This window comes from Vitis riparia, chromosome 14, assembly GCF_004353265.1.
Source record: "Vitis riparia cultivar Riparia Gloire de Montpellier isolate 1030 chromosome 14, EGFV_Vit.rip_1.0, whole genome shotgun sequence".
Lineage (NCBI taxonomy): Eukaryota > Viridiplantae > Streptophyta > Magnoliopsida > Vitales > Vitaceae > Vitis > Vitis riparia.
Window position 1 is genome coordinate 8,569,271 of NC_048444.1, and position 23,650 is coordinate 8,592,920.

General features: G+C 32.2%; 1 protein-coding gene across 4 annotated transcripts; it reads left to right on the forward strand.

The window, feature by feature from the left end:
- The first annotated feature begins 9,165 nt into the window (after window positions 1–9,165).
- Window positions 9,166–22,389, forward strand: LOC117930979. Of its 4 annotated transcripts, XR_004653959.1 has the most exons (14): window positions 9,168–9,645; window positions 9,947–10,044; window positions 10,146–10,232; window positions 11,297–11,459; window positions 11,596–12,171; window positions 16,064–16,206; window positions 16,300–16,497; window positions 16,631–16,721; window positions 16,835–17,003; window positions 18,457–18,567; window positions 18,656–18,749; window positions 20,416–20,530; window positions 20,964–21,132; window positions 21,538–21,617. XR_004653959.1 is itself a non-coding variant. In XM_034851808.1 (13 exons), exons 1-13 carry the CDS (start codon window positions 9,433–9,435, stop codon window positions 21,700–21,702), a joined length of 2,223 nt encoding a protein of 740 aa, XP_034707699.1. In that variant the 5' UTR covers window positions 9,168–9,432; the 3' UTR covers window positions 21,703–22,389. The 4 variants fall into 4 exon arrangements, 3 of the variants coding, with proteins under 3 accessions (XP_034707701.1, XP_034707699.1, XP_034707700.1); XM_034851808.1 differs by lacking the exon at window positions 20,964–21,132 and having other exon boundaries at window positions 21,538–22,389; XM_034851809.1 differs by lacking the exon at window positions 21,538–21,617 and having other exon boundaries at window positions 20,964–21,137.
- Window positions 22,390–23,650: the final 1,261 nt, after the last annotated feature.

The following is a 23,650-nucleotide window of genomic DNA, read 5'->3' on the forward strand; positions in this document are numbered from 1 at the left end:
CCCTAAATCTAAACTTTAGCTTTATCATCATTTCCCCTCCAATTGTTCATGTTATTAGAATTTAGTTTTCAAAAATTAATTTTTGATAACTGTGGTTGTGAGGCAGCCCTCTTGGATGCAGCTCTTTATAATTAATTAGAGCCAGAGTAGGACAGGTTTTAAGTGGAAAATGGGAGGAATTCAGTTATGTATCACCTATTCTTAGTAGTTTAACACTTTGTATCTGATGTCCCCAATGTTAATAAACTATCTTAATTTATGGAGTGTTATTATTGATTTGGTCATTTGGTCATGCAGTGTTATTATTGATTTTATCAATTATTCACCAATCCTTCACAGCTCCAAGGACAGTTTCAAGGAAATCTTCCTCAATTTTAAGGAGATTTTTCTCATGAAGATTACTCTCAATATCAGTGACTCAACAATGGTAGATCTCAGAAGTTAGCAATACTTGCCACTCCTGAGTCAGTTTATGGCACCAACTGGTATCCAAATTCTGGGACTACAAATCATCTTACTGCAGATGCAAACAATTTGATAACCAAGAATTAGTTTATATGAGTAATGGTGAGGGTTCACTTATCAAACATGTTGGTCACTCAGTCTTTCATCACCTTTCCTTGCATCAAAATCATTTTCTTTAAACCATCTTCTTCATGTTCCTAACTTATCAGAAATCTTATCTGTGTCTAAGTTTGCCAATGCTAACAATGTCTACTTTGAGTTTCATCTATGTTTTTGTTTTGTCAAAGACCAGGTTACAAAAATGACTCTTCTGGAAGGGAGGCTTAAAGCTTAAAGCTCCAAGGTCTACCTTTTCTCATGGTTCTTCAGATGAACAGTCTGCAACTTATTCAAAGGACTCTAAACCTTTTTTCTTTCACTTCTTCTAAAAGAAAGCACATGCATATAGTAGAAAATGGCCAAACTTTGCTTGTTAAAGCATCCATACCAACCAAGTTATGGGATGAAGCTTCTCAAGCTTCAGTCTTTATTGCAAACAGATTTCCAACCCTTATGCTTCAAAACAAAACACCACTGGGATATAGTATGAACCACAAGGATATAAATGCCTAAACTTCTTTTGCAATGAACATTGCTGACATTTAAGTTGTCATTTATTTTTTTTAATTTTCATAAGGAAAACATGAGACTTCTTGTAGAATCGAATTAAACCCTTTGCAAAACATACTATTCATGCCTTCATAGACAACCAAGTTGATCAAGTTAGATAAGAGCATTTTTTTTCTTCTTAATTTGTTAGAAGTTTAAAATATTGTACTTATTTCTATAAACTCGGTTATTGGACACCCAATGACTTTTTCAACAATATTAAGTAAGATTGCAACTTGGGTGATTTGAGTTAGGTTAATGGAAAATTTGAACCTAATCCAACTTGACTTTCAACTAAGGCATTCAATCCTAGCCCAACTCAACCTTGGTTTTTTTAAGTTCTAATTGAGTTTGAGTTAGTTGGATTAGACTCAAGTAAGAAAGGTTTATCAGGTTATATAATTCAAAATCTATTCACAATTTTTTTAGAGATAACCGATTAAAAGGGATGAAATCTTCCCCACTTTGGAAAACTAACCCTTCACCTTTTTTCAACCTAAAAAATACCCATTTTTGACAAAAATGCCCTCATATTTTTCTTGCAAAAGTAACCCTTTCTTTTAAAACATACATGTAAATAATGAAAATGCTGAAAGGTATTTATGTCAAAAATGGGTTACTCTTCAAGTTCAAAAATGGGGAAGGTCCGTTTTACAAATTTGGGATGTTTTCATCCTTTTCAATCAATTAATCATTTATATATATTGTTAGCCCAAGGGTTCTCCTAATCGGGTTTTGATAATAACAAACCATGGTTAAGTGACTAATTGGTTTAAATGTTTAAGAATCTTAGGTATAAACTCGAAAATTCATCAAATGACCAAATGGATAAAAGATCGAGACGCTTGGAAGACTTGTAGTCATAGGAAACTAATGTAAGATGAATGCATGAGTGCATTTAGGATTTTCACACGTTTCATGCATCTTTGAAAACTCGGTTTATTCTTTAAAACGTCGATTTCATTAAAACCCGAGTTTTTAACTAATGTACCTTAAGCAAAATGTTTTATAATTGGCTTAATAATTTACCTAAAGACCTTGCCTAAGTGTTAGAAAAGAAAGGAATAAAAAAAATAGGTTTTCGGGGCCAAAAAGGCTTAATTGGTCGAGGCTATGGCCAACCGGTCAACTGGTTGAGGAACCGGTCGACCGGTCGTGGTCGTCCTATCGAGGACCAATTGAGAGAGGTAAAAAATCTTCTCTCTCTCCCAGTAGCCTTCTCTTCCCGGTCGAGGTGTTTCTCTTACCAATTGAGGTCCAGTCAAGGACCGATCGAGGTCCGGTTGAGGCAATGGTAACCTGTTATGCATTAAATGCTCCAACGGCTAGTGAACCGGTCGACCTAACGAGGTTACCTTTTGCTGTTTTTGACCCTCGATCTTAGAAACCTATAAATTGAGAGCTCCACTTCATTTATTGACAAGGGAACACTTGCATTCAAAGCCTACCTACCTGTTCTTGATCAAAAAGCTCTCATTTCTTTCATAGTGCATTGAAATCACCACTTGCATATCCTTTAGTGCACTGTTGTGTGTCATCGTAGTTTTGTCTTGTATTTGAGTCATCCTTAAACTAGGTTGAGTGATTATATCTTGTAACAAACTGAGTGTTAAAGCCTTCAAGAGGGTTGAATCTTGAAGAGGTTATGTAAGAGCCCATTGGAGCCGGAATCCAAGTGTAAGAAGATTGGAAGTTTGGTTGAAGCTTCAAGTTAGTGGAACCCTCACTCGGTTAGGAGGTTAAGGAGAGTGAACGTAGGCAAGGAAGTGTTGAACCACTATAAAATCGAGTTTGAATTCTCTAAACTCTATCTTTTTACTTTGCTTATATTTTGTTTAAATTTGTTGTGATTGAAAAGATTTTAAAAACCCAATTCACCCTCCCTCCCCCCCCCCCTCCCCCCCCCCCCTTTTGGGTGTTTTTCTTAACTAAGCATAGCCTTTGTTTTCTCATATATATATATATATATATTAAAATTTAAATAGTGACTAAGATAAAATTTTCAAATAATAACAAAAAAATCAAAATAAATGTATACATCTTTCAAAAAATAAAAAGTATATGATAAAATTATAATTTGATATTTTCCTTAAAAATCTAAAAAGAAGATAAAGAAAATGACTGTCATTACATAAGTTATAAATACTACACAAATATTAAATTAGGTTTGGGCTAAGCTCAAATTCTTCAAACCTTGGTCCAAACTTAATTCAAATTGAGTTCAAGTTTAAAAGACTTAATCAAAGCCTTACTTTAGTATTAAAAATAATTGTTTAAACATGCTTAGAAAGTCAAGTTGGGACAAGTTAACTTGCCTACTTGCCAAGTTGCACCCCTAGGATCAAACAAAGTTAAGGTAGCTTCGTGAGTTCCACAAATAGTTATAAATTTCAGCATATACTTATATTATTAATATTAAAGTTAATAAAGAAGTTGAGAATTCTAACAAGTATAATTATATACTATTCTATAATCAACATACTTATAATATTACTTTAGACAATAATTCATATTGGGATTGCAACATTTTGTATACTCTGTTCCTTAATCTTTTAACAACATTTTCTCATTTCATCTTGCACATGCATTCTATCAAAGTTTGTCTATAGTGAATCTTGCATTTTTTGCATGTTTAAATAAACAATATTTTTAAATTAAGCGTTGCAATCAATGAAATATAGATAGATAAATGGTTTTTCTATTAAATTAGCAAGTGTCATTTTTTCTAAGTACATAATTTTGTTAGGCTGGTAGTTTTTGGTAGACTTGCCTTTATAATAGAATTTAACCTGTTAGCCTAAGGGTTATCCTAATCATGTTTTAATAATAACAAACCATGGTTAAGTTGTAAATTAGTTTGAATTATAAAGAATTTCAAATTTTAGTTTGGAAATTCAGAATGATATTCAAGAAATTCATCAAAAGACTCAATGGATACAAAATCAAGACAAATGGAAGACCTTTTATTCTTAGGAAACATATGTAAGTTGAATGCATGGGTGTACTTAGGATTTTCATATCTTTTCATGCATCTTTAAAATTCAACTTATGCATTAAAGTTACATTTCCATTAAAACTCGAGTTTTATCAAATAAACCTTAGGCAAATCGTTTCAAATTTGACATACTCATTGACTTAAAGACCTTATCTAATTGTTAGAAGTGAAAAGAATATAAAAAAATAGGTTTTTAGGCCAAAAATGGTGAATCGGTTGAGGTATTAGTCAACTGGCTTAATCGATTAGGGTATCGGATGACCGATTACGCTTTCTCGATTGAGGACCGGTCAAGATATGCAAAAAATATTCTCTCTCTTCTAGTAGCCTTTCATTCCTGGTCAATGGATATGCCTACCTGGTCGAGGTTCAATCGAGGTTTGGTCAAAGCCTAACAGTCACTTGTCATATATTTGTTACCTATTGACTAGTCAATTGGTTGATACTACTTTTTGGCATTTTGGCTCTTGAGGCTAGAAACTTATAAATTGAGAGGTCCACTTCATTTATGAGCATAAAAACACATGCATTTATTTGTTTACCTACCTGTTCTTGACTTAAAAGTTCTCATTCTTTCCTTGGTGCATTAAATCTCCATGTGCATATTCCTCAATGCACTCTTATGATTCTTCCTAGCATTTGAGTTGTATTTAATCCTTTATTGAGCTAGGTTGAAAAGTTTAAATTTGTTCTTGAGTGTTTTTGTGAGTGTTAAAAGCTTCAAGTGAGTAAAGACTTGAAGGGATTATGTAAGACCCTATTGGAGTCGGAATCTAAATGTAAAAGTGCTGGAAGCTTGGTTGAAACTTCAAGTATGATGAAACCCTCACTCAGTTAGGAGCTTGAGGAGAGTGAACATATGCAAGGGGTGTCGAACCACTATAAAATCTGAATTTGATTTCTCTAATTTTATCTATTTATATTTGTACTTCTTTTGCTTAAAACCCAATTCACAACCCCCCTCCGCCTTACCTCCTCTTGGGTATTTTCCTAATTAAGATTAGCCTTTATTTTCTCATAACATATATATTAGGTTTGTAGTCAATATTAATATTGGTAAGTGAAGGTGGCTAAAAAAAAAAATTGAGTTAGTTTTATTTTCTGGTATGCTATTCCTTATTTATTTTTATTTTTTTAGCTTCTTCTAGATTTGAATTAATATGAACCATGATAATCGACAATATAAATGTAAATACACACACATTTCCTAATTTGTCAATAGAAACATTAAGTAGTTGGTATAAGCAATAAAAAAAATGTATTTTACGAACTTTGCATAAAAGAAAGGAAAAATTTTCAAATAAAATTTGTTCAAACTGATATTCTCCCTCCAATTTGATGAAAACTAAAAATGTGTTTTATGCACTTTACATAATAAATAAATAAATACAAACAAAATATGTTCAAAATGATATCTCCCTCCAACTTGATGAAAATTTTGCAACTTTGTATATAAATATTAATATTTACCAAAATAATTAACAAATATACATATATAAAATGATACACTATTTAAAAGATCCAATCATATGGGTAATATCATTATTTTTTTAATTAAAAATAGATGGAAGATTCAATTAAGATTACAACATGAGCAATTGAATTTTGTCTAACCTAATGACAATATAATTCATAATTTAGGTTAGACTTGCTAAAATATAAACCTAAACTAAACTTGGGTTCAACTTAAGCAACTTGAACTTGATTATTTATTTATATAAAATTAAATTAATATACATAATGCTTATTTTCATTTTATTTTAGAATTTTCGTTTCTTTATATTAATTATGGCATAGGGCTAAAGTCATTGGATTGGTGTAGAAAATGAATATTATAAATTGACATGTTATCATATATACCAAGGTTGTAAACTTCTAGTTAAAGATATGTTATATATATTGTCTTTATTAAATGCAAATTGATTAATAAAAATTTTAGTAAAATGCATATGAGATTCATATAATAATGGTTAATTATAATATTATTTTAATACAATTGAGTTACCCATTTTTATATCGAGTCGAAAATATTAGGATCCCCATATTTTGATTAGCAATTTGGACCGAAAAACTTTTGATAATTAATGTTTTTCATTAAAGTCAAATATACAAAAGCAGAGTATTTGTTCAACTTTTTAGTATTATTGAAATGTTCAATATGATTAGAAATTTTCAAACAATTGAACTTCAATTTATCATTTTCAATTTATCTTCATATATAACATTTTTTTAGCTATTGTTTTATTTTGAATTCATTTAGCAAAATTTGTTGATTTCTCATTTGAATTTTATTTTTTCTTCCAAGTGCTTTATTATTGCACCAAAACAACCAAGGTGGTGGATCAATTGACCAAGGCTATAATTCTTATGTAGCTCATGGTTCGATATATGCATTTCCCCCATTTGAGCATCCTATTTGTTCAAAGTGGGTTCCACTTCAAACAAGGAATGGTTCACTTCTTATAATATATTTTTATATATTACCATATGTATCTTTATTATCATATAACTTGTATTATATTATTTATATATAATATTTAATATAATTCTCACACACTCATTGCACGCATGTTTATGCACTTGCACATGACAATTTGAATACCCACCTCACTAATGATATTTAGGAAGTGTGTTTCAGAATCAACTTTTTACACTTTTTTCCTACCAAACCACTGAAAATATGATTAACACACCTATGCACACACATTCAATAAGAGATGTATAGAATTCATATCATTGTACTAAAATATTATACTGATTGTATAAGGACAATGGAGAATGAACCCACTGTTCAAGAGGTGTATAAGGCTAACGTTTGTAAAAGATTTCAAGTAACTCATAATTATATATTTTTTTTGTAATTATATTAACAAGACATCTTAGAAGATGACTCCCTAAACCTATCAAAACTTTATGAAACTAAAGTTGTGATGTTTATAACTTTAATAATGAATATCTTATTTCTCATATAGTATGTTTGTGTTAACCTACACACTATGCTCGTAATTCCATAATAATATTCTTTTTGTAGTTATGTTAATAGGGCATTTTGTTAGATATGACTCCCTAAACAAAAATTTATGAACTAGAGTTAGGATGTCAATAACTTTAACCATGAATATCTAATTTATCATATAATATGCTTGTGTTCACTTAGGCAATATGCTTATTTAACATTATTTATTATAACTTATTTGCACAAAAAAAAAATTCTCAAATTTCTCAATTTTTATTTTATTTTATTTTATCATATCACATGTTTAGTTGTAAATACATAAGATATTTATAATAGGTATTTTATTTTTAAAGGATGTCCCTAGAACTTATAAGAAACTATTATAATATATTAGAGATGAATGTTCATTAGTTGAACATTTTCAAAGTTTAAATTATAATGAATATTATCTTATATAATACAATACTTATATTTCGTATAATATGAAATTTACTATTTATGATATGAATTATTATAATATATCTTTATAATATGTGACCATTATATTATAATACAAGTCATGATAATAAAGTTACATATAGTAACATATAGAAATATGTTGTAAGAATTAATAGATTGCTAAATATATTATTTTACTACTAATATTTAATAAAATATATAATAATACATTCTGATATATTATAATGTAGCTTATAATATCATGTATCATATAACATATAATATTTAATAATTAATTTAATATGAAATTTATTACTTAATATATAAATAGAATATAAATACCATATAAAATATTATATAGTATAAAATATAATACATATTACAAGAAAATAAAATTATATATGTTAATATACAAAAATAGATTATTGTAAATAATATATTATTAAATAATAACTATTTTGTTAATAAAATTCGATATAATATAAAAAGGGCATGAATCACCTCAAATAAAAGAATCATTTCTCATTCTTAAGTGTTTAAAATTTAACATTTTTTTAAGATAGCAATTCCACTATATTATTAAAATACATTATTTTCATTTTAACATATAAAATAATCAACATGAAAGTTTATATTGATAATGGTAAAATAAAAAAATTAAAATAAAGCTAAAATATATTTTTTATTTGCTATAATGAAATTCTTGACTAGAGAAAGGTTATATGACATGAACACCCAATCCAACTTGGTTGATCAATTGATCACAACAGATGATGAAATTATTGATCGATTTGATCGAATTTTGAAAAATCTTTCTCACTATTTAGAACAATAAAACTTTTGATCAAGATATTATGACTACATTATTATATCTATATATAAATATATCAAATATCTCACATATAATAAATCTATATATTATATATGTCATATAATAGCAATATGAAACATAGTATATACTGAGTAATATATAATATAAATGATAAAACAACATATAAAAATATATTTAATGGATACAAAATAATATATGATATTCTATTGTTGCCAAGCAAAATCCTATCTTTATTGTCACGATTTGAACATATTGTGACCACATCAATCATTCAATTGATCAAATTATTTGATGTCATGACTAGTAAGAAAACGTCACTAATAAAAAATATATTATAATATTTATTAATTATTATATTATTAAAATACATTTTAATTACCCATTTTTACATTCAATCAAAAATGGTGAATAAATTTTGTATAATTTTAATTAATAATTGTTTTCTTATTAGATAGTCGTAAAATCGAATTACTTGATTTTAGGTCGGTTTAGTGCATCTAAACCTAATCAATCTAAAGATATATTTATTAATCAAAGTTTGATTCGTTGGATGTAATTTTAATAAATTAATTTCATATTTGGGTTAGGCTCGGGTTAAGTACTAATATCACATGATCAATTCCAACATATTTTCATTAATCGGAGCCCAACCCATGAGATTGGACTTTGATTAATTAATTGCATACACTTGGGTTGTGCTCCGGTTGACCATCGCAATGCCCAATTGCCCACTTGGAAGTGGCAGCCCTAGATTCAACCAACTAAATATTAAAAAAATTGATTGGGAGCAGCCGGAAAATTTATAATCTCTGGACAAAACAAATTTCTTTTCATTAACCTAGAAAGGGCATTGAGCACAGAGCTTGAGAGTCTATTTTCCTATTGGCGGGCCATTTCCCAAATCTGGGAAAACCAGTTCTGATAGAAAATTTGCACTCCTGTCGTGTCCCGCCGAGGCAGGGAGATTCAAAACTACTTTTGGGGAAATAGTGCAGAAAAGTACGGAAACAAAATACGAATCTTTCAGTTTTGGTATCTTCTGAGTCTCTCAACTCTCAACGCTGACAAAAGGCAACGCGTCTGAAAATCTCTGAGCACATGTCGCTTCCTTGCGGCCCTGCTCCCGAAGCCAACCTCTCTGCTCAAAAGAATCACGTCTTGATGGAGGATTCCATGGCGCTCTCTGATGATGCTGGGAAAGTACAATTGGTGCCAGGTTCTTGTTCTTCGCCTCCCGAGCCCGACAAAACCTCGGGGATTCAAATTGTCCAGAATCCAAGTGATTCTGTTTATCGGAAGACGTGTCATCAGGTTCTTTTCTTTTTTTTTTTTTATTGTATATCCTTTTTTTTTTTTTTTTTTTTCTGTTTGGTTTCCGGGAAAATGTGGGAATATCGGCTAAATCAGTCTTTGATCGTTAACTATTTTATTTGTTTCAAATCTACAATTGTGTAAAAAAGATAGGAAGATTTTGGGCGTTTTTTTCCTTATTAATTCCTTCCATCTCTTATCAGAAACCAAACAGAGTAAATGAAAATTCTAATTTTTGTTCTCTTCGTTGTTCTTTGGGCATTCTGTTGTGATATCTTTTGGATTGAATTAAATGTTGAAGTGTCGGCAAAAAACGAGAGACTCTGGGACACTATGCAGGAACCTGAAGAAAAACAAGCCTTGTCCTATTAAGTACTGCCAGAGATGTCTCTTAAACAGGTCTGGTATATGTTATATACTTCTTATATATATATTGAATATATTGTTGTCTGATGGGAACTTACATATTTTCCCAATTGACTTGGGTGATCTTGAATTAGATATGGAGAGAAAGCCGAAGAGGTGGCACAGTTGGAGGATTGGAAGTGCCCTAAGTGCAGAGGCATTTGCAATTGCAGTTTTTGCAGGTAGTGGATTTTGTCTTTTCCCTATCGTCTACAACTTTGGTATGGTCTGTTCAATTCCTCAGAAAACAGAGGACCTGATGCGAACCTCAATCGACACGATTTGAGACCCAACAAACAGTATTTGAATAATTGCCCAAGAAAGCTAAAATACAGATTTTTGATAGAAACATGACCCAATGTTTATAAGTGAAACGCGAACCAAAAGTATAAGTAACAGACCTTGACCCAATGATTACAATGGAATCACGAACCGAAGGTATCAAGTTTGAACGCCACAAGGAAGAATCCCTGATAAGTTCACAGTTCTTGAAGAACTAAAAGAAGAGCAAAACCTCACATTTTTTTTATTGTTTTATTCAATAAAAATTATTCCCTATTACAATGAGTGCATGCTATTTATATGTCATGAAAAAAACTTACTAAATATTAAAACCTTAAATAAAAGTTGATTTGGTCTGAAATTAGCAAATCCAAAATAGGAAAATAGCTAAAAAACATTCTAAATAATAAAAGCCTAAAATTAAGGTAGTTATATGAAGCTGTAAAGTCAATTAGTCATTAATCCACGCCATAAATCACACTCAATCAAGCCAGATTAGCCCTCAATAGCTTGGATTAAATTTATTACACCTTCATCTTCCTTTGGGCCAAGTTTGGAATGCGTTAGAATCAACCCAAATCTCTTGAATTAGCCCATTAAGTGCTTCTTTGATCTTTTTAGATCTTGCTTTAGTAATAGGCCCAACTGGAACATGCAATGGATCCTTGAATGCTTGTTGACTCTCATCAGGACCAGACAAAAAGTTTTGAATTTTATGTTTAATATTATTTTGGTTACGGTGAAATGAAAACTCTTCCCAATTTAAGTGAAGTACTCGTATTAGGTTTGGTTGCCTATATGGTTTTGAGTTTCTTGGATTCCAAAATCCAAATAATGAAAAATATAAGACATGAATGGGGCTTCTTTATTTTTCTAAATTTTATTTCCAACTAATTGAACCATGCTATTTGATGTTGCTAATTTTTTCAGTGTATCTAAATAAATTGTTTTTTTTTTTTTCCAGGAAGAAAATAGGTTGTGCACCTACTGGTATTCTGGTGCACAAAGCCAAGGCAACTGGATTTTCTTCTGTTTCAGAAATGCTGCAAGTTATGGATCCTGACAATAGTGTTAAGAATGTAAAGGAAATGGTTGCTTATCCAAGAAAGCCTGCTACCCCGAGCAAGGTGTAATAGGGGCGTTTTATTTCTTGATTTATTTATCTTATGTATGACGAGATGTGAGAATTTTGAGTTTTAGGATGTTAGGTTGGTGGAATTTTGTTTTCTGTTATATATATACACTAATTCATACTTTTGACAGGAGTCTGTGGTTGTTTCCCCTAGAAAGCTAGGGAAGGAAAACTCATTTGATGGAAAGGATGATCCAAACTTGCATCTGGAGGATTTAACACTAAGCCCTGATGAGAATAAACCGAAAAAAACAACTGGCGAAGAATTAAAGGAGCATGATCACAATGTCGATAATGGTAGTTGTTTAAAGAAGAGTAACCTAAAAGGGCTGTGTATCACCAACGAATTATCTAATAATGAAGCAAAACCAGAACAAGAGGATGGTGATATCCTGCAAGAGAAGAGTTCTGAGACAGGATCATCTCAGAAAGTGTCTTCTGATTCCATTGAAATAGGAGAAAACAGAGAAGGAGATAGCACAATTTTCCAAAATATGGGAGGTTTAGATAATGCAGGAGCCAAGCGCTATAAAGTTGTCAAATCACATACAGTTAAGAACACTTCGAAATTTCAGAACAGAGCATTTGATGTTGATGTTCCATTGCCTCAGGGAACCAAGTTAACTACTGTAACTGGCATTGAGTTTCCTCCTGAAGATGTTGGGGATGCACTGCAATTCTTAGAATTCTGTGCAGCTTTTGGAAAGGTTAAATTTAAATTCTGATTCCATGCATTTACTATTTGACCAATAATGTGATTGCATCTTACAGAAATTGATCATTCACTGCATCTTGCAGAAATTGTTCATGGTTTGCATTAGAAAGCTAAACAATTTCAGAGCAAATATTTGTGATTTGTTATTGTGTTATATGATATCTTATTTTAATTACAACTGCTCATGCCAGGAGAATAATGATTATTCAATCAAATCTGTGTCTGGAGTTATTCTAGTTAAATTTGTGGATAAGGTTTTGTTTGGGTAATTGGTTTGATATTTATTAGCATAGAGCTTCCAAGTAAGGTCACTTTATATTAATGTTAGATAGGAGTCTCACATCTTGACCGTTATTTGTATGGCTTAAAATATGCTTTTTAGGGAAATTTAGGTTTCATCATCTTTTGCACCAAGAGTTTCGACTATTATTGATACTTTATCATCTTCATTCCTTTTTATGTTGCAATCTTACTGCATACCAAAATACTTAGAATCAAGTTATGGATCACTTTGATTTGGACTATTTGGTGGGAAAGGAATGTGAGATTTTTTTAATCATAGGTGGACGACTATGGAGGCAGATTAGATTTGTTTTACTTATCTTCTTCTATTTGGGCTTCCATTAGTAAAGCCTTTGTGTGCACCCCTTTTGAGTCTCATACTATTACATTGAGACCTATTCTGTAAAACTATTAGCTTGATTAAGGAGACACTTCTTGTATGACCTCTAATGGGTATTTTGAAACCTTTTTGGTTGTCTTTGGGTAACCTAGGGCACCAAGGGAATGAAGGATTTCTCAGTGGCCAATTTGATACAGTGGTAAGGGCCTTCTCTAAACTTGTGGCGAAGGATTTTGCTGTTGAGACTGAGATTCTAGCTCTTTTGGACAGTCTGTTGCAGGCTGAAGCTTTGAAAGGAAATTATGCTGTTTGAATTTCTTGGAAGGCTAAGAAAGAGAGGCCCTTGGAAATTTGATAGGTGGCTGCACTAAACAATTGGTATTACCTCATATTTGGTTTGTCCCTTGTGTAGACCCCTTGATAAGCCAAATATTTGGTTTCTATTTTAGGAGATTCTTTTCCTCTTAACTTGTATTGAGCATAAGTAACTATCTTAAGCTATTAAGTTAGAATTACTTTGCTGGACTAGTGTGCATCTACTTTCCTTTTCTTTTATTAGGTTTTCTATAGTATTTGTGTACTGTTGGAAGGATTTCATCCTTCTTTATACTTACTATTTCATTACACTGAAACAATTCTTTATGATAAAAGCAATTGAAATTTTAAATTGGATTAATAATGTGTTTTAGGATTTGGGGTTTGCTAGGTTTTATAAAATAGAAAATTGACAAAAATAGTATCATATTACAATAGTAAATGTCAAAACAGTCAAACCCTAAGAAAATATTAGGTAAAATATATAGAAATAAGCAACCTCACTTAAAATAGAAGGGAACGCTTAAAATAAAGCATTAGTTTGTTAAAATTTAATTTAAAAAAATATTTTTTGGAGGGAAACAATATTTTGTTAAATTGAAAAAGATACAAAATAAGGTTGAGCTATCTTTCATGCCATGGGCAAAAGAGGAAGGGATGAGCACTAAATCTAAAGAGAAGAACAGAAAATAGGTACATCAAGCATCCAATAATATACGCTAAGAAACAAAAAAGTTGGGAGGGAGGAAAATCCCCAACAAGAAACTATCACCAAGGGGGAACTTGTTTCGGTAGCTAAATCTTATGAATTCAAGCTTCCGATTTCTGAGGTTTTCTTTTCCTCTGAGCCACCCAAGAGATAACAATTGAAGTCCCCCTCCACTTACAGTTCTCTAAAGTACAAATCAGTCACCTTGGTCAAGCCTTCTATTAAAGCTAGGACTTTAACATTAATAGCTAAGCATAACCATCTGGATTGGAGAATGCTCTAACCACGTTGGCATCATTTTTTTTTCCCTTTATTTAATGACCACCAATCTTAACTGATCTCTGTTGTCCATTGAGTGACCATTCAAATAAAGTTTAAAACAGCCTAAGATGAGGGTATACCTTCCAACCAACTTCTTTTCTATTAACACTGCATTTGTCTCACAATTCTCTACTTTTCAACACAATCATGCTAGATGGAATGCCTCCAAAAATTCTTAGCAACAATAGTGAATGATATCCTACAAGTTCTCAACAAACCTCAATTTCTAGAAAAGAAAATCTTAACATTCTTTTCAAGCTAAGTAACCTAGAGAATGACTAAAAAAGGCCCTTGCTAAACTATTCTCCTCATTTGATTTCTCCTAAGAGCCTTAAAGGTAATAGTCATCATGTCTACAACCCTTGTGTGTGTGGGGGGAAGGAAGTGGGGTTGGTTTCTGAAGAGACATTGTCCTACTCAAGTAATCTTTTCCATGAATCCAAGGCAACTTTACAACTAAGAAAAAAAAGTGGTGCACGTTTTCTTCACTAACATAAAAACACATTACTTAGGCATAGTTTTAAAAGGCGTAAGGTGCACCTAAGGCACAAAAGTATCCTATAGCTTAGGCGCAAGGTGCAACACAAAGCGCACATCTGAGTGAAGTGAAACCTGACCTAATGTGCATATCAATTTTATAAAATATGATCCAAAATCCAATCAAATCCTTAAAAAATTTAAGATTTCAAACATTTAAAAGAAGCATTCAACAAAAAAAGTAATAAAATTGTATAAATTTTAATATACAATTACAAATTTCAAGAATAAAAGTGTTTAAAAATGAAAAGAAAAGTAGACAAGGTGCGCCTCTTCAGCAAGACGCTATAGCTAGGGATTAATTGCACCTTGGGCCTAGGCGTGCTTTAAGCACACCTTTTAAAACTATGTACTCAGGACTGATAACTTGTGGGATATCCTAATATTTTCCAAGTCATTTACTTTAACCTCTTTATTGGCCATGAGTCATGTGAAGGCCCTGAATTTAGTGAAGACTTTAAACTTCCCAATATAATTGGTCCATGGAAAGGTAACATAGTATGCAATCTTTATTTTTTTTCATAGTTTCTGCTTTGTTGAGTGGTAATAGCACCCCTGAGATGGATATTGAAGCCACATAGGAATAAACTTAGGGCATTAGAAGGCTGCTTGATTTTATGCAACAACCAAAATAGGTGGATTTGGTGTCTTGTTAATAGGTGTGAACATATAAATTACGTTATGTTTTGCCTGTTGTCTTTTCAGAGTTGTGTGGTGTATGTTTGTTTTAAACATGTTGGGAATAGCTGCAAAACATGACTACACATATATGAACTGCTATAAGCCAATATGCCAATATGTTAATATGTTTAATTTCATGAGAAGGTATTAAGAGTAAAAAAAGGAAGGCAAATATTAGCATTCATCATCAATAATTATAATTGAGTTCCAATTCCCATATTTGCATATTGTAAAGTAAATTGTAGTGCAATGCCTGTCAATGATATACAGCATTTTACATGAAAAATGTGTCACATTGCATATATCATATAGGCGATTTTAAGTTTTGGGCAACTATGGTCTTGTTAGAAACACTTTTCTTCTTAATAGGAGAATGGGTATACTCAAACCGAAATGTTCAATTGAAACAAATGATGTATAACTGAAAATGGTATGATAGTGTGACTTATGGCGTTTAATGTCTATACTACTTTTGTGGACATTTAATTCAATTTACCATGGATAATCCAGGGATAAATAATGAATGTAAGGGTTGACTTTCCTGCCCCTGCCCCTGCCCTCCCTCTTCCTATTGATTATTTTGGTAATATGTATATTACTTAATATTCCAATGCTATGCAAATGCTACATAGCTAAAATGTTCCCTATCATATTGCATGTTCTTCTTTTCCTCCCCTTATTTCTTGTTGCTGCTGCTAGGCTTTTGATCTCAGAAAAGGGCAGTCAGAATCTATAATGCAAGAATTGATAAGTGGCTGTAGCAAGCACCGTGGACAACAATCGTTAGGTGTTCGATTTCATATCAAATTGCTGTCTCTGATACTAAAAGATTTAGGACAAGAGTATGCATCTTCACCTTAGCAATTATGTATATAAAATTAAATTTTATTCCTTCTAATGGGACATTTAATTATCTCCATGCATTTTCTATTTAGCTCTCGACCCTTAAGTTCTGCAAATGGGAAAAATTCATGGTTGAAAGCTCTAGGGCAATGTGTCTCCAAATCCCAGTGTGCTTCGAAAGAACTGCCCTCAGACTGTTTTGATAGGGGTAGTGATGGATATGACGAGTTGGACTTTTCAAAAAAGATCAGACTCCTCAATTTTCTATGTGATGAAGTTCTTTGCACTGAGTGAGTGATTATGGTTGAATATGGTACTTCTGTTTGTCATTATGGTTTAATGCATCATTTTCTTGAACTTTATCCTTTTTTTTTTCCTTACATTTTACATAATGATGAACAAGTTCAATACTCTTTTTTGTAGAAAATTGAGGAGTTGGACTGACCGTCAAAATTCAAAATTTGTTGAAAGAGTAAAGGAAGCAAAAGAAAAGGTTCTTGCTGCAAAGGACAAGGTAATGCAACCAAGAAGAAATGGCCTTTTTAGATTGATCATAATTATTATTATTATTATTATTATTATTATTATTATTATTATTTCTGTTTTAAAAGTAGATATCTTGCACAGAAGAAGCTCATGAAGCAGAAGTTGCAAGATGAGACAGCCAAAGCCATCATTGCACAAAATAGTGCTCCTATCTTGATTTCGGAGCATGAACCTACTGTTTCCAAAATAAAAACTGAAGTTGCACAAGCCCATGCGGAGATGCTGGAGGCAATAAGCATGGTACCCAAGAGTATGTTCTAGATTCCTACCTGTAGTTCATGTGGTTCAAGAAAGAGCATGCTTATATATTTTCAGTTGAATGAGTTGTTATCCTCTTGAATAAAAGAATATTGCTTTATCTTTGTATTGTGCTGTGTTATTTCATGTTCATACTGATGGTTTAGAACTAATGTATAGGGCTCTCACTTTCTTTCTCTCTCTCTCTCTCTCACGCACATGCACACACATATTTTTACTTTCTTGGTATTTTTTCATTATTGGAAACTGCTTCCAAGCTTGATATTTGACTTAATTATGTTGCAATGCAAATACTGCTTTTTGCTCTGAAAGAAAAAGAAAGTATATATTTAATTGATGTAGCACTTTTGCTGCTTTTAGCATATATTAACTAAATGAATGGATTGACCCATTGAAGAAGACTTCTGAACCATTAAAGGATTTTTGTTTTCATGTCTCTATTGCTCTAAAGGTAAAATGTGTGGAAGCTGCAACATTCTTCTGCAGCTTGCTTATGGAGACTCATTGTGCCTTATGGTTTGCATGGTTGTATCATTGTTGAGATGTGCTCCATATTCCAATAGATTATAATTACAACAGGAATCTCTTTATGGAATTAAAATCAGGATTCTCCAAACTATATTTATTTTATCTATCTATCAATTTTTTATTTATTACTTTCTTTTTCATTCAGAAAACTTTCTATTACTCACAAATTAAAGTTCAATTATTATTCCATTCTCTGAAAACCTTTTCAAATTGTTGTCTTTGATTGATTAGTTCCATGTTGTGTCCTGAACCATGTTCCTGAAACTAAGCTTATTGTAGTCCTGAAGTGCATCAACCAATTTAATACCACAGTAACTGGGAAAGAGGAAAAGTTTGATATCTGCACTTAAATTATTGTTCAAAAGAGAATGATGTTAAGGCTAGTCAATTTAGAAGAAGTCCTAGCATTGTATATTTTATTCCATTATCAGACTCAAACATCTTCTGAAGATGCACAAGCTCAAATTCTATTTCTTTTCATGCTGAAGATGGACAACCCAAACAGTTTACCTTATTAGAAACATTGAATATGCTATTTATTGTATACATGTGTAAGTGGCAAATATGGGTAGGTTAAACATTTACTACATTGTATCTTCTAAATGAATCATATGCTCATATTCATTGTACAGGTTATCTCAATCTTACACCAATTTAACAAAATAATTTTTTTGAGTTGCATGTGCACTGATCTTTTTCTTCATTGACTCTTATAACATATTTTAGGAAAAGGTTTTACTGATTGCACCATTTGATTTAGTTGAATGCATGAAGAATATGTGTGACAATTAGAATTTTTAAGTTAATATCCATTTGGTTTTTCTGCTTTTATCATTCAGGTTTGGTATCTTCATGGGTCTGGTTAGAGATACATGTTTTCAGTGATATATTCTGACCTCTGCAAACAATGTCCATAGGAAAACAAAGGTCTGATGCTGTTAGAACAGAACCTCTGCTTTTGGATGTTAATGGTCATTCATTTTGGAGATTAAATGGCTATTCTGGTGAACCAGATATTTTGCTTCAAGGTTAGTTTTGCATGCATTATTTTGATTGTTAACGAAGTCCAATTTTTATGAGTTTGGATGCCATTACTTTTCCTTTTCCATTGTTCAGATATGGGAACAACGGATGAAGGCATCCATGATGAAAAATGGTTTTCCTATGAGCTTGGACAGAAAAAATCGGTTGAAGAGTATATTTCTTTTAGGTAAGATTAATGATTGGTTTCCTCTCTATCTTGAATGATTCTTACTACATTTTAGTTTCATTTGAGGCTTTTCATGCTTTGCATCTAATATTATTAATTAAGGACTTCAGACTTCACATTTTCTTTTTGATTTGTTTCGGAATTCCTTGATCTTCAGCATTATGTTAACCAACCAAGGTCCTGAATAGGCCTTCATTTATGAAATTAGGAAACCTACTCTAACATGTACAATGTTCACTTTAGCCATTGTTACCACCATTAGACATGGAAACCACTCTCCTGTCTCTCATATTTGAGAATCAATGACGTATGTAGCACGTGCCACCCTCTTTTTGGTATATTCTTGCATTTTCATTTCTCAGGTAATATTTTAGATTACAAAAATAGATGTCATAATTATTTCATCATATAACTTTTCTGGTATTTTGTTACTCAAAATATAAGCATCTATCTTGTTCACTGAATTTAACTGTCCTGCATCCAAGGTTGAAGCAATGGAAGTGAAAGTGAAATACATGAAAAGTGAGTCTTATGATTTTAACTGTATATTCTGAGCTATTAAGAGAAGTATATAGCATTCAGTCTAGATGGTCTAATAATGTATACCTGTCTCAAAATTTACAAGGTTAGCATTGAATATGATTGGAATTGCATGATTTTAATACTCTTGGAAAATGGCAGGCGGCTAAGAACTTTAGAATTTCCTACTTGGAATTCCATCATGACAATCAGTTGTAGCCCATCTTCAGTCTGGACCAGGATGCAGGGGAAGTTCAATAAAAGTGAAATTTCTAATAATCTGACAGTTTTAGTGGTTTGAAGAGCATGTGACATTTTTCTGGAAACTCTTTCTGGATGTGGGAGGTGTGCCATTTTACCTTAAGTAGTGTTGGAGTCGATTCTTGTTTGGGACGTTAGTACAGAGTGTGCTTGCAATGTTGTTTCTTTGATTTTATGATCCATAGGAGAACCTTCTTCAATATTCATCACATGTAGCTAGCCTCATCTAATGGGCATCTGCACTGAGATGCCACCATGCCTTTGGATTGATTTAGCACTGGCAGGAAGATGGGGAAGGTCATGGTTACACAATCCGCATGGAAATAGGGTTAGGCATGATTTTTTGTCAATGGTTTTATGTGGAGTGCAGCTGCTGGTGAGTTGGCACCTGGAATTGAGTTTATGTATGATGTGCCATTGAACTTTCCATCTCAAGAACAGATGGTTGATGCTCATAGATCAGCATGTCAATGTGGAATTTAACACCACCACCTGCCTAGCTGTAATTTGATCTCTTTGTCCTTATACCAATTATTTGAGATAAGTAAAAGTATGAAACAACTAAAGCAAAGAAAGCGCTTTGTGCTGATGCAGTTCCATTCCTCAAGAGAGCAAATCAAGGAGTATACTTTCAAATCATAAATATTCTATTGTGTTGATTCTCATTTCTAAACTTACAGTCTAGCTTAATATACAAACTCATGTGCTAATGAGAAATGAAAAGCGTCTTATATTTTACTATTACATGAGAATCATTTTACTTTTTTACAGGAAGGAAGTTCCTGAACTGATTCTTGTTTTATTTATGACCTATGGTTTCAACTTTCATGTTTACTTGGTTGTTGATATGCTTGACACTTTCAGAACAATTTTTGCTCTGATGCAGGGAGAAGAAGCTTAGGCTTCACACAGTTACTGAAAAGCTTCCCCTAGAAAGTGCGAAGGAAGAGTTTTTGCATGATTCTATGGATGAGCTGCAATGTCCAACTAGTAAAATTGAGGTACTGCTCTATTATTCCTTGATTGCTAGTTACTGCAAAGTATGTTAAATCTTAAGAGTGCATATGACAGTAATTGTAGAAAGTGTTTCTAGCATTTTTAATACTAGAAGGATGAAAATTTCCAATTGTTATAAAGGCTAAAAACACTTCCTAAAATCACTACCAAATATTAGAGTGCGTTTGGTAGTAATTCTAAAAAGTGTTTCTGGTCTTTTTAACACTTGAAAATTTTTATTTTTCAAGTATTAGAAAGACTAGAAACACTTCTTAGAATTACTATCAAACGCACTCTAAGTCACAAACAAAAGTGATTTTCTAGATTAAGTTCAACTCTATACTTTGAGCCTTTTTTAAGAAATGCTCTACATTAGAACTATATGTTATATTTTATTTTGGAAAGAAACTAACTCCATGTTTCTTTCTTGTGAAGCAGACAGCTAATGCAATGAGCTAGAGACTTGGTTGTATATGAATTACTTCCAATGTGCTGCTTAGCTTCATTTTTTGATGATTCAAATATGTAAATGTAAATTGATCACACCTGCATCATTGTTCAAGTTGCATTTTCTGGATACCCACAGAAAAAGTTGCTTAGCTACAAGGTCAGTTTGCCTGAGGTGTGTTAGTTTATACCTTCGGAACAAACAAGTAGAATCTAATTTGCATTTCAGTTATGGGGATTAACACCATTGGAAAATAACACCTATTTCTTTGGCAAAGATGAGGGTCATAGCATATGGGCTGTGGGTTTGAATTTTTGTGACATAATCTGCAGCTAATTTTCACATAAAGTTTGGGGCAATGCATAAATTTTCATGATATTGGCAGTTAAGTGCCGATGTTCATGAATGTCTGGGGTTGTCTAATAGTGGTCAGAGAGAGGGGACCCTGAACCTTTTCTCAAATTCTGACAGGCAGGGGATTTGATTGTTGTTGTATCAGCAGCTCTGCTTGGTTCAGTGCAAATTTTATTTATGTTCTAATCACTTTGTTGGATATTTTCTCAGATCAGAAAGAGACCTACATCAGGGATTATGATGTATGCCAATAAAGATGCTAAGAAGGAACAAGAAGATGAAGAAATTCATGAAACAGACTATGCTGAGCCCTGGATCCCAAAATTTGCAGATAAAGAATCTAGGCAGCTGAGCCAGATTGAACCATTCATCTGAACCCTGCAACCAAAGGCATTTCCATGAGTGACCTGGAAGTTGGCCCCTTGATGTGCTGTTACCTTCCAAGATGTCGTGGTCGTTATTCTAGTTACTCTTCTGACGGAATATACCCTGAGACAGAGGATCCCCAGCCATGGAAAGTCTGTCTGTAGTAGAAGATCTATATGGTAGGGATAGGTGGAGTCCTTTGGTGCAAGAAGTTTCATTAGGTCACGGTTCATATAGTTCTTTACCGTACTCATGCCCACACAGCCAGTCTAAACCACATAATTATGGCTTAGGCAGTTATGAAAATTCTTCCTAAAGATAGAGATTGGCATCATGACAGGAGTTGAATGACTTTGATGTGATTGTAGTAGCCACAGATGTTTTCTTATTTGAGATTCTGTATGAGACTTCTGGATGTGTTTGTATGACCCACATTGTAAATGGTGGAAATAATTCGAATATGTCCAGAGCATTAGTAGCTGTCTTATTTACAAAGAGTCCACGTGCATCAGTCATTGCATGTCATAGGTTGAATGTGTGAGCTCAATTGATACAAACCAATTATTGAGTGCCACATCGCCGTTTAGTGTCGGGCTGTCACATGTTCAAGACAGTTGTAGACTAATATGATACCGATACATCGTCTCAAACTCCAGGGAATAATGCATAAGTAGGTTTAGACCCTTTCTCATGCCCCTTCTACTTCTATCACAGTGCTACATTTGGACTCTGGATGCTATTTATCTGCAAGAACATCTTTTGATGGGTATCAAGGAGGTGCCTCTCTCTCACTTTTCACTCTCTTCCACTTTCCCCTTAAAACTCTGAACTTCTCCTTGCCATCCACACTATTCTGCTCTTTCCCTCAACCTCTTCAAACCTTAAATTGGTGTTTATTTTTTTCAATTCAAAGTAATTTATTAATATTAATCAGTATAACTAAATTGAATTTAAATTAGACAAAACATCATGGAATTTGTGTAATTTCAACAAACAAGTAATAGATAAATAAAAAACTCACTATCCCCAAAGAACTTCTTAAATTAGAGATTGAGTTATATATATATATGTTCAATATTCCAAAAATTAAAAATAAATCAAGCCAATTCAACAATTATTTATATGCACAAATGAATATATCTTCTTATATTGACTTCTTCATAATATACTCTTGAACAAATTGGATTTGTGTATTATTGTAACTTTAAAACATAGTTGTCACTAATTTCAGCTGTGGTAGAATGATCCTTTTACCATGTTGCACTAGAATAATAATGATTTGTTTTGCTTGTAGGCTCGATTTTTCGTACTTTAAGTGAATTATCTTAAATTGATAAATAATAATAATAATAATTAGCTTTTCAATCAAATCAAATAGAACCCATTTAGAGTTTTGGGTCAAAATGACCCATTTTTTAAACTTAATGTTGAAAACGGGCACATTTTGAAACTATTGTTCAAAATGGCCTCTTTGATGCCACGTAGGCGCCACATCATTAAAAAATATTTTTTTTCGTCATTATAGTGAAAGCCGCAGTTCGGAAACGCGGCTTCATTTTTGCACTAAAGCTGCAGTTGGGAAACGCGACTTCATTTTTGCATTAAAGCCACAGTTGGCAAACGCGGCTTCATTTTTGTATTAAAGCCACAGTTGAGAAATGCGGCTTCATTTTTGCACTAAAGCCGCAGTTGGCAAACGCGGCTTCATTTTTGCACTAAAGCCGCATTTTGCCAAACACGGCTTCATTTTTTAACTAAAGTCGCGGTTGGCAACTGCGACTTTAGTTCATTTTTATTTAAATTTAAAATTTAATTAAAAAATTATTAAATTACAATTTATGAATGAAATTTAAAAATATACTTAAATAATAAATTATTTATATTTAAATTTAAAATTCTAGTATTACTTCAACAAACATAAATTAATAAATAGAAGATATTATAAATGAATGTTTTA

What these genes read in the sequence shown, in the direction of transcription:
- LOC117930979 (XM_034851808.1), top strand. Translation starts at nt 9,433, where the DNA reads ATGTCGCTTCCTTGCGGCCCTGCTCCCGAAGCCAACCTCTCTGCTCAA. An exon ending in TGCAATTGCAGTTTTTGCAG is followed by an intron (nt 10,233 to 11,296) that starts GTAGTGGATTTT and finishes TTTTTTTTCCAG; the next exon opens with GAAGAAAATAGGTTGTGCAC. An exon ending in TCTGTGCAGCTTTTGGAAAG is followed by an intron (nt 12,172 to 16,063) that starts GTTAAATTTAAA and finishes TGCTGCTGCTAG; the next exon opens with GCTTTTGATCTCAGAAAAGG.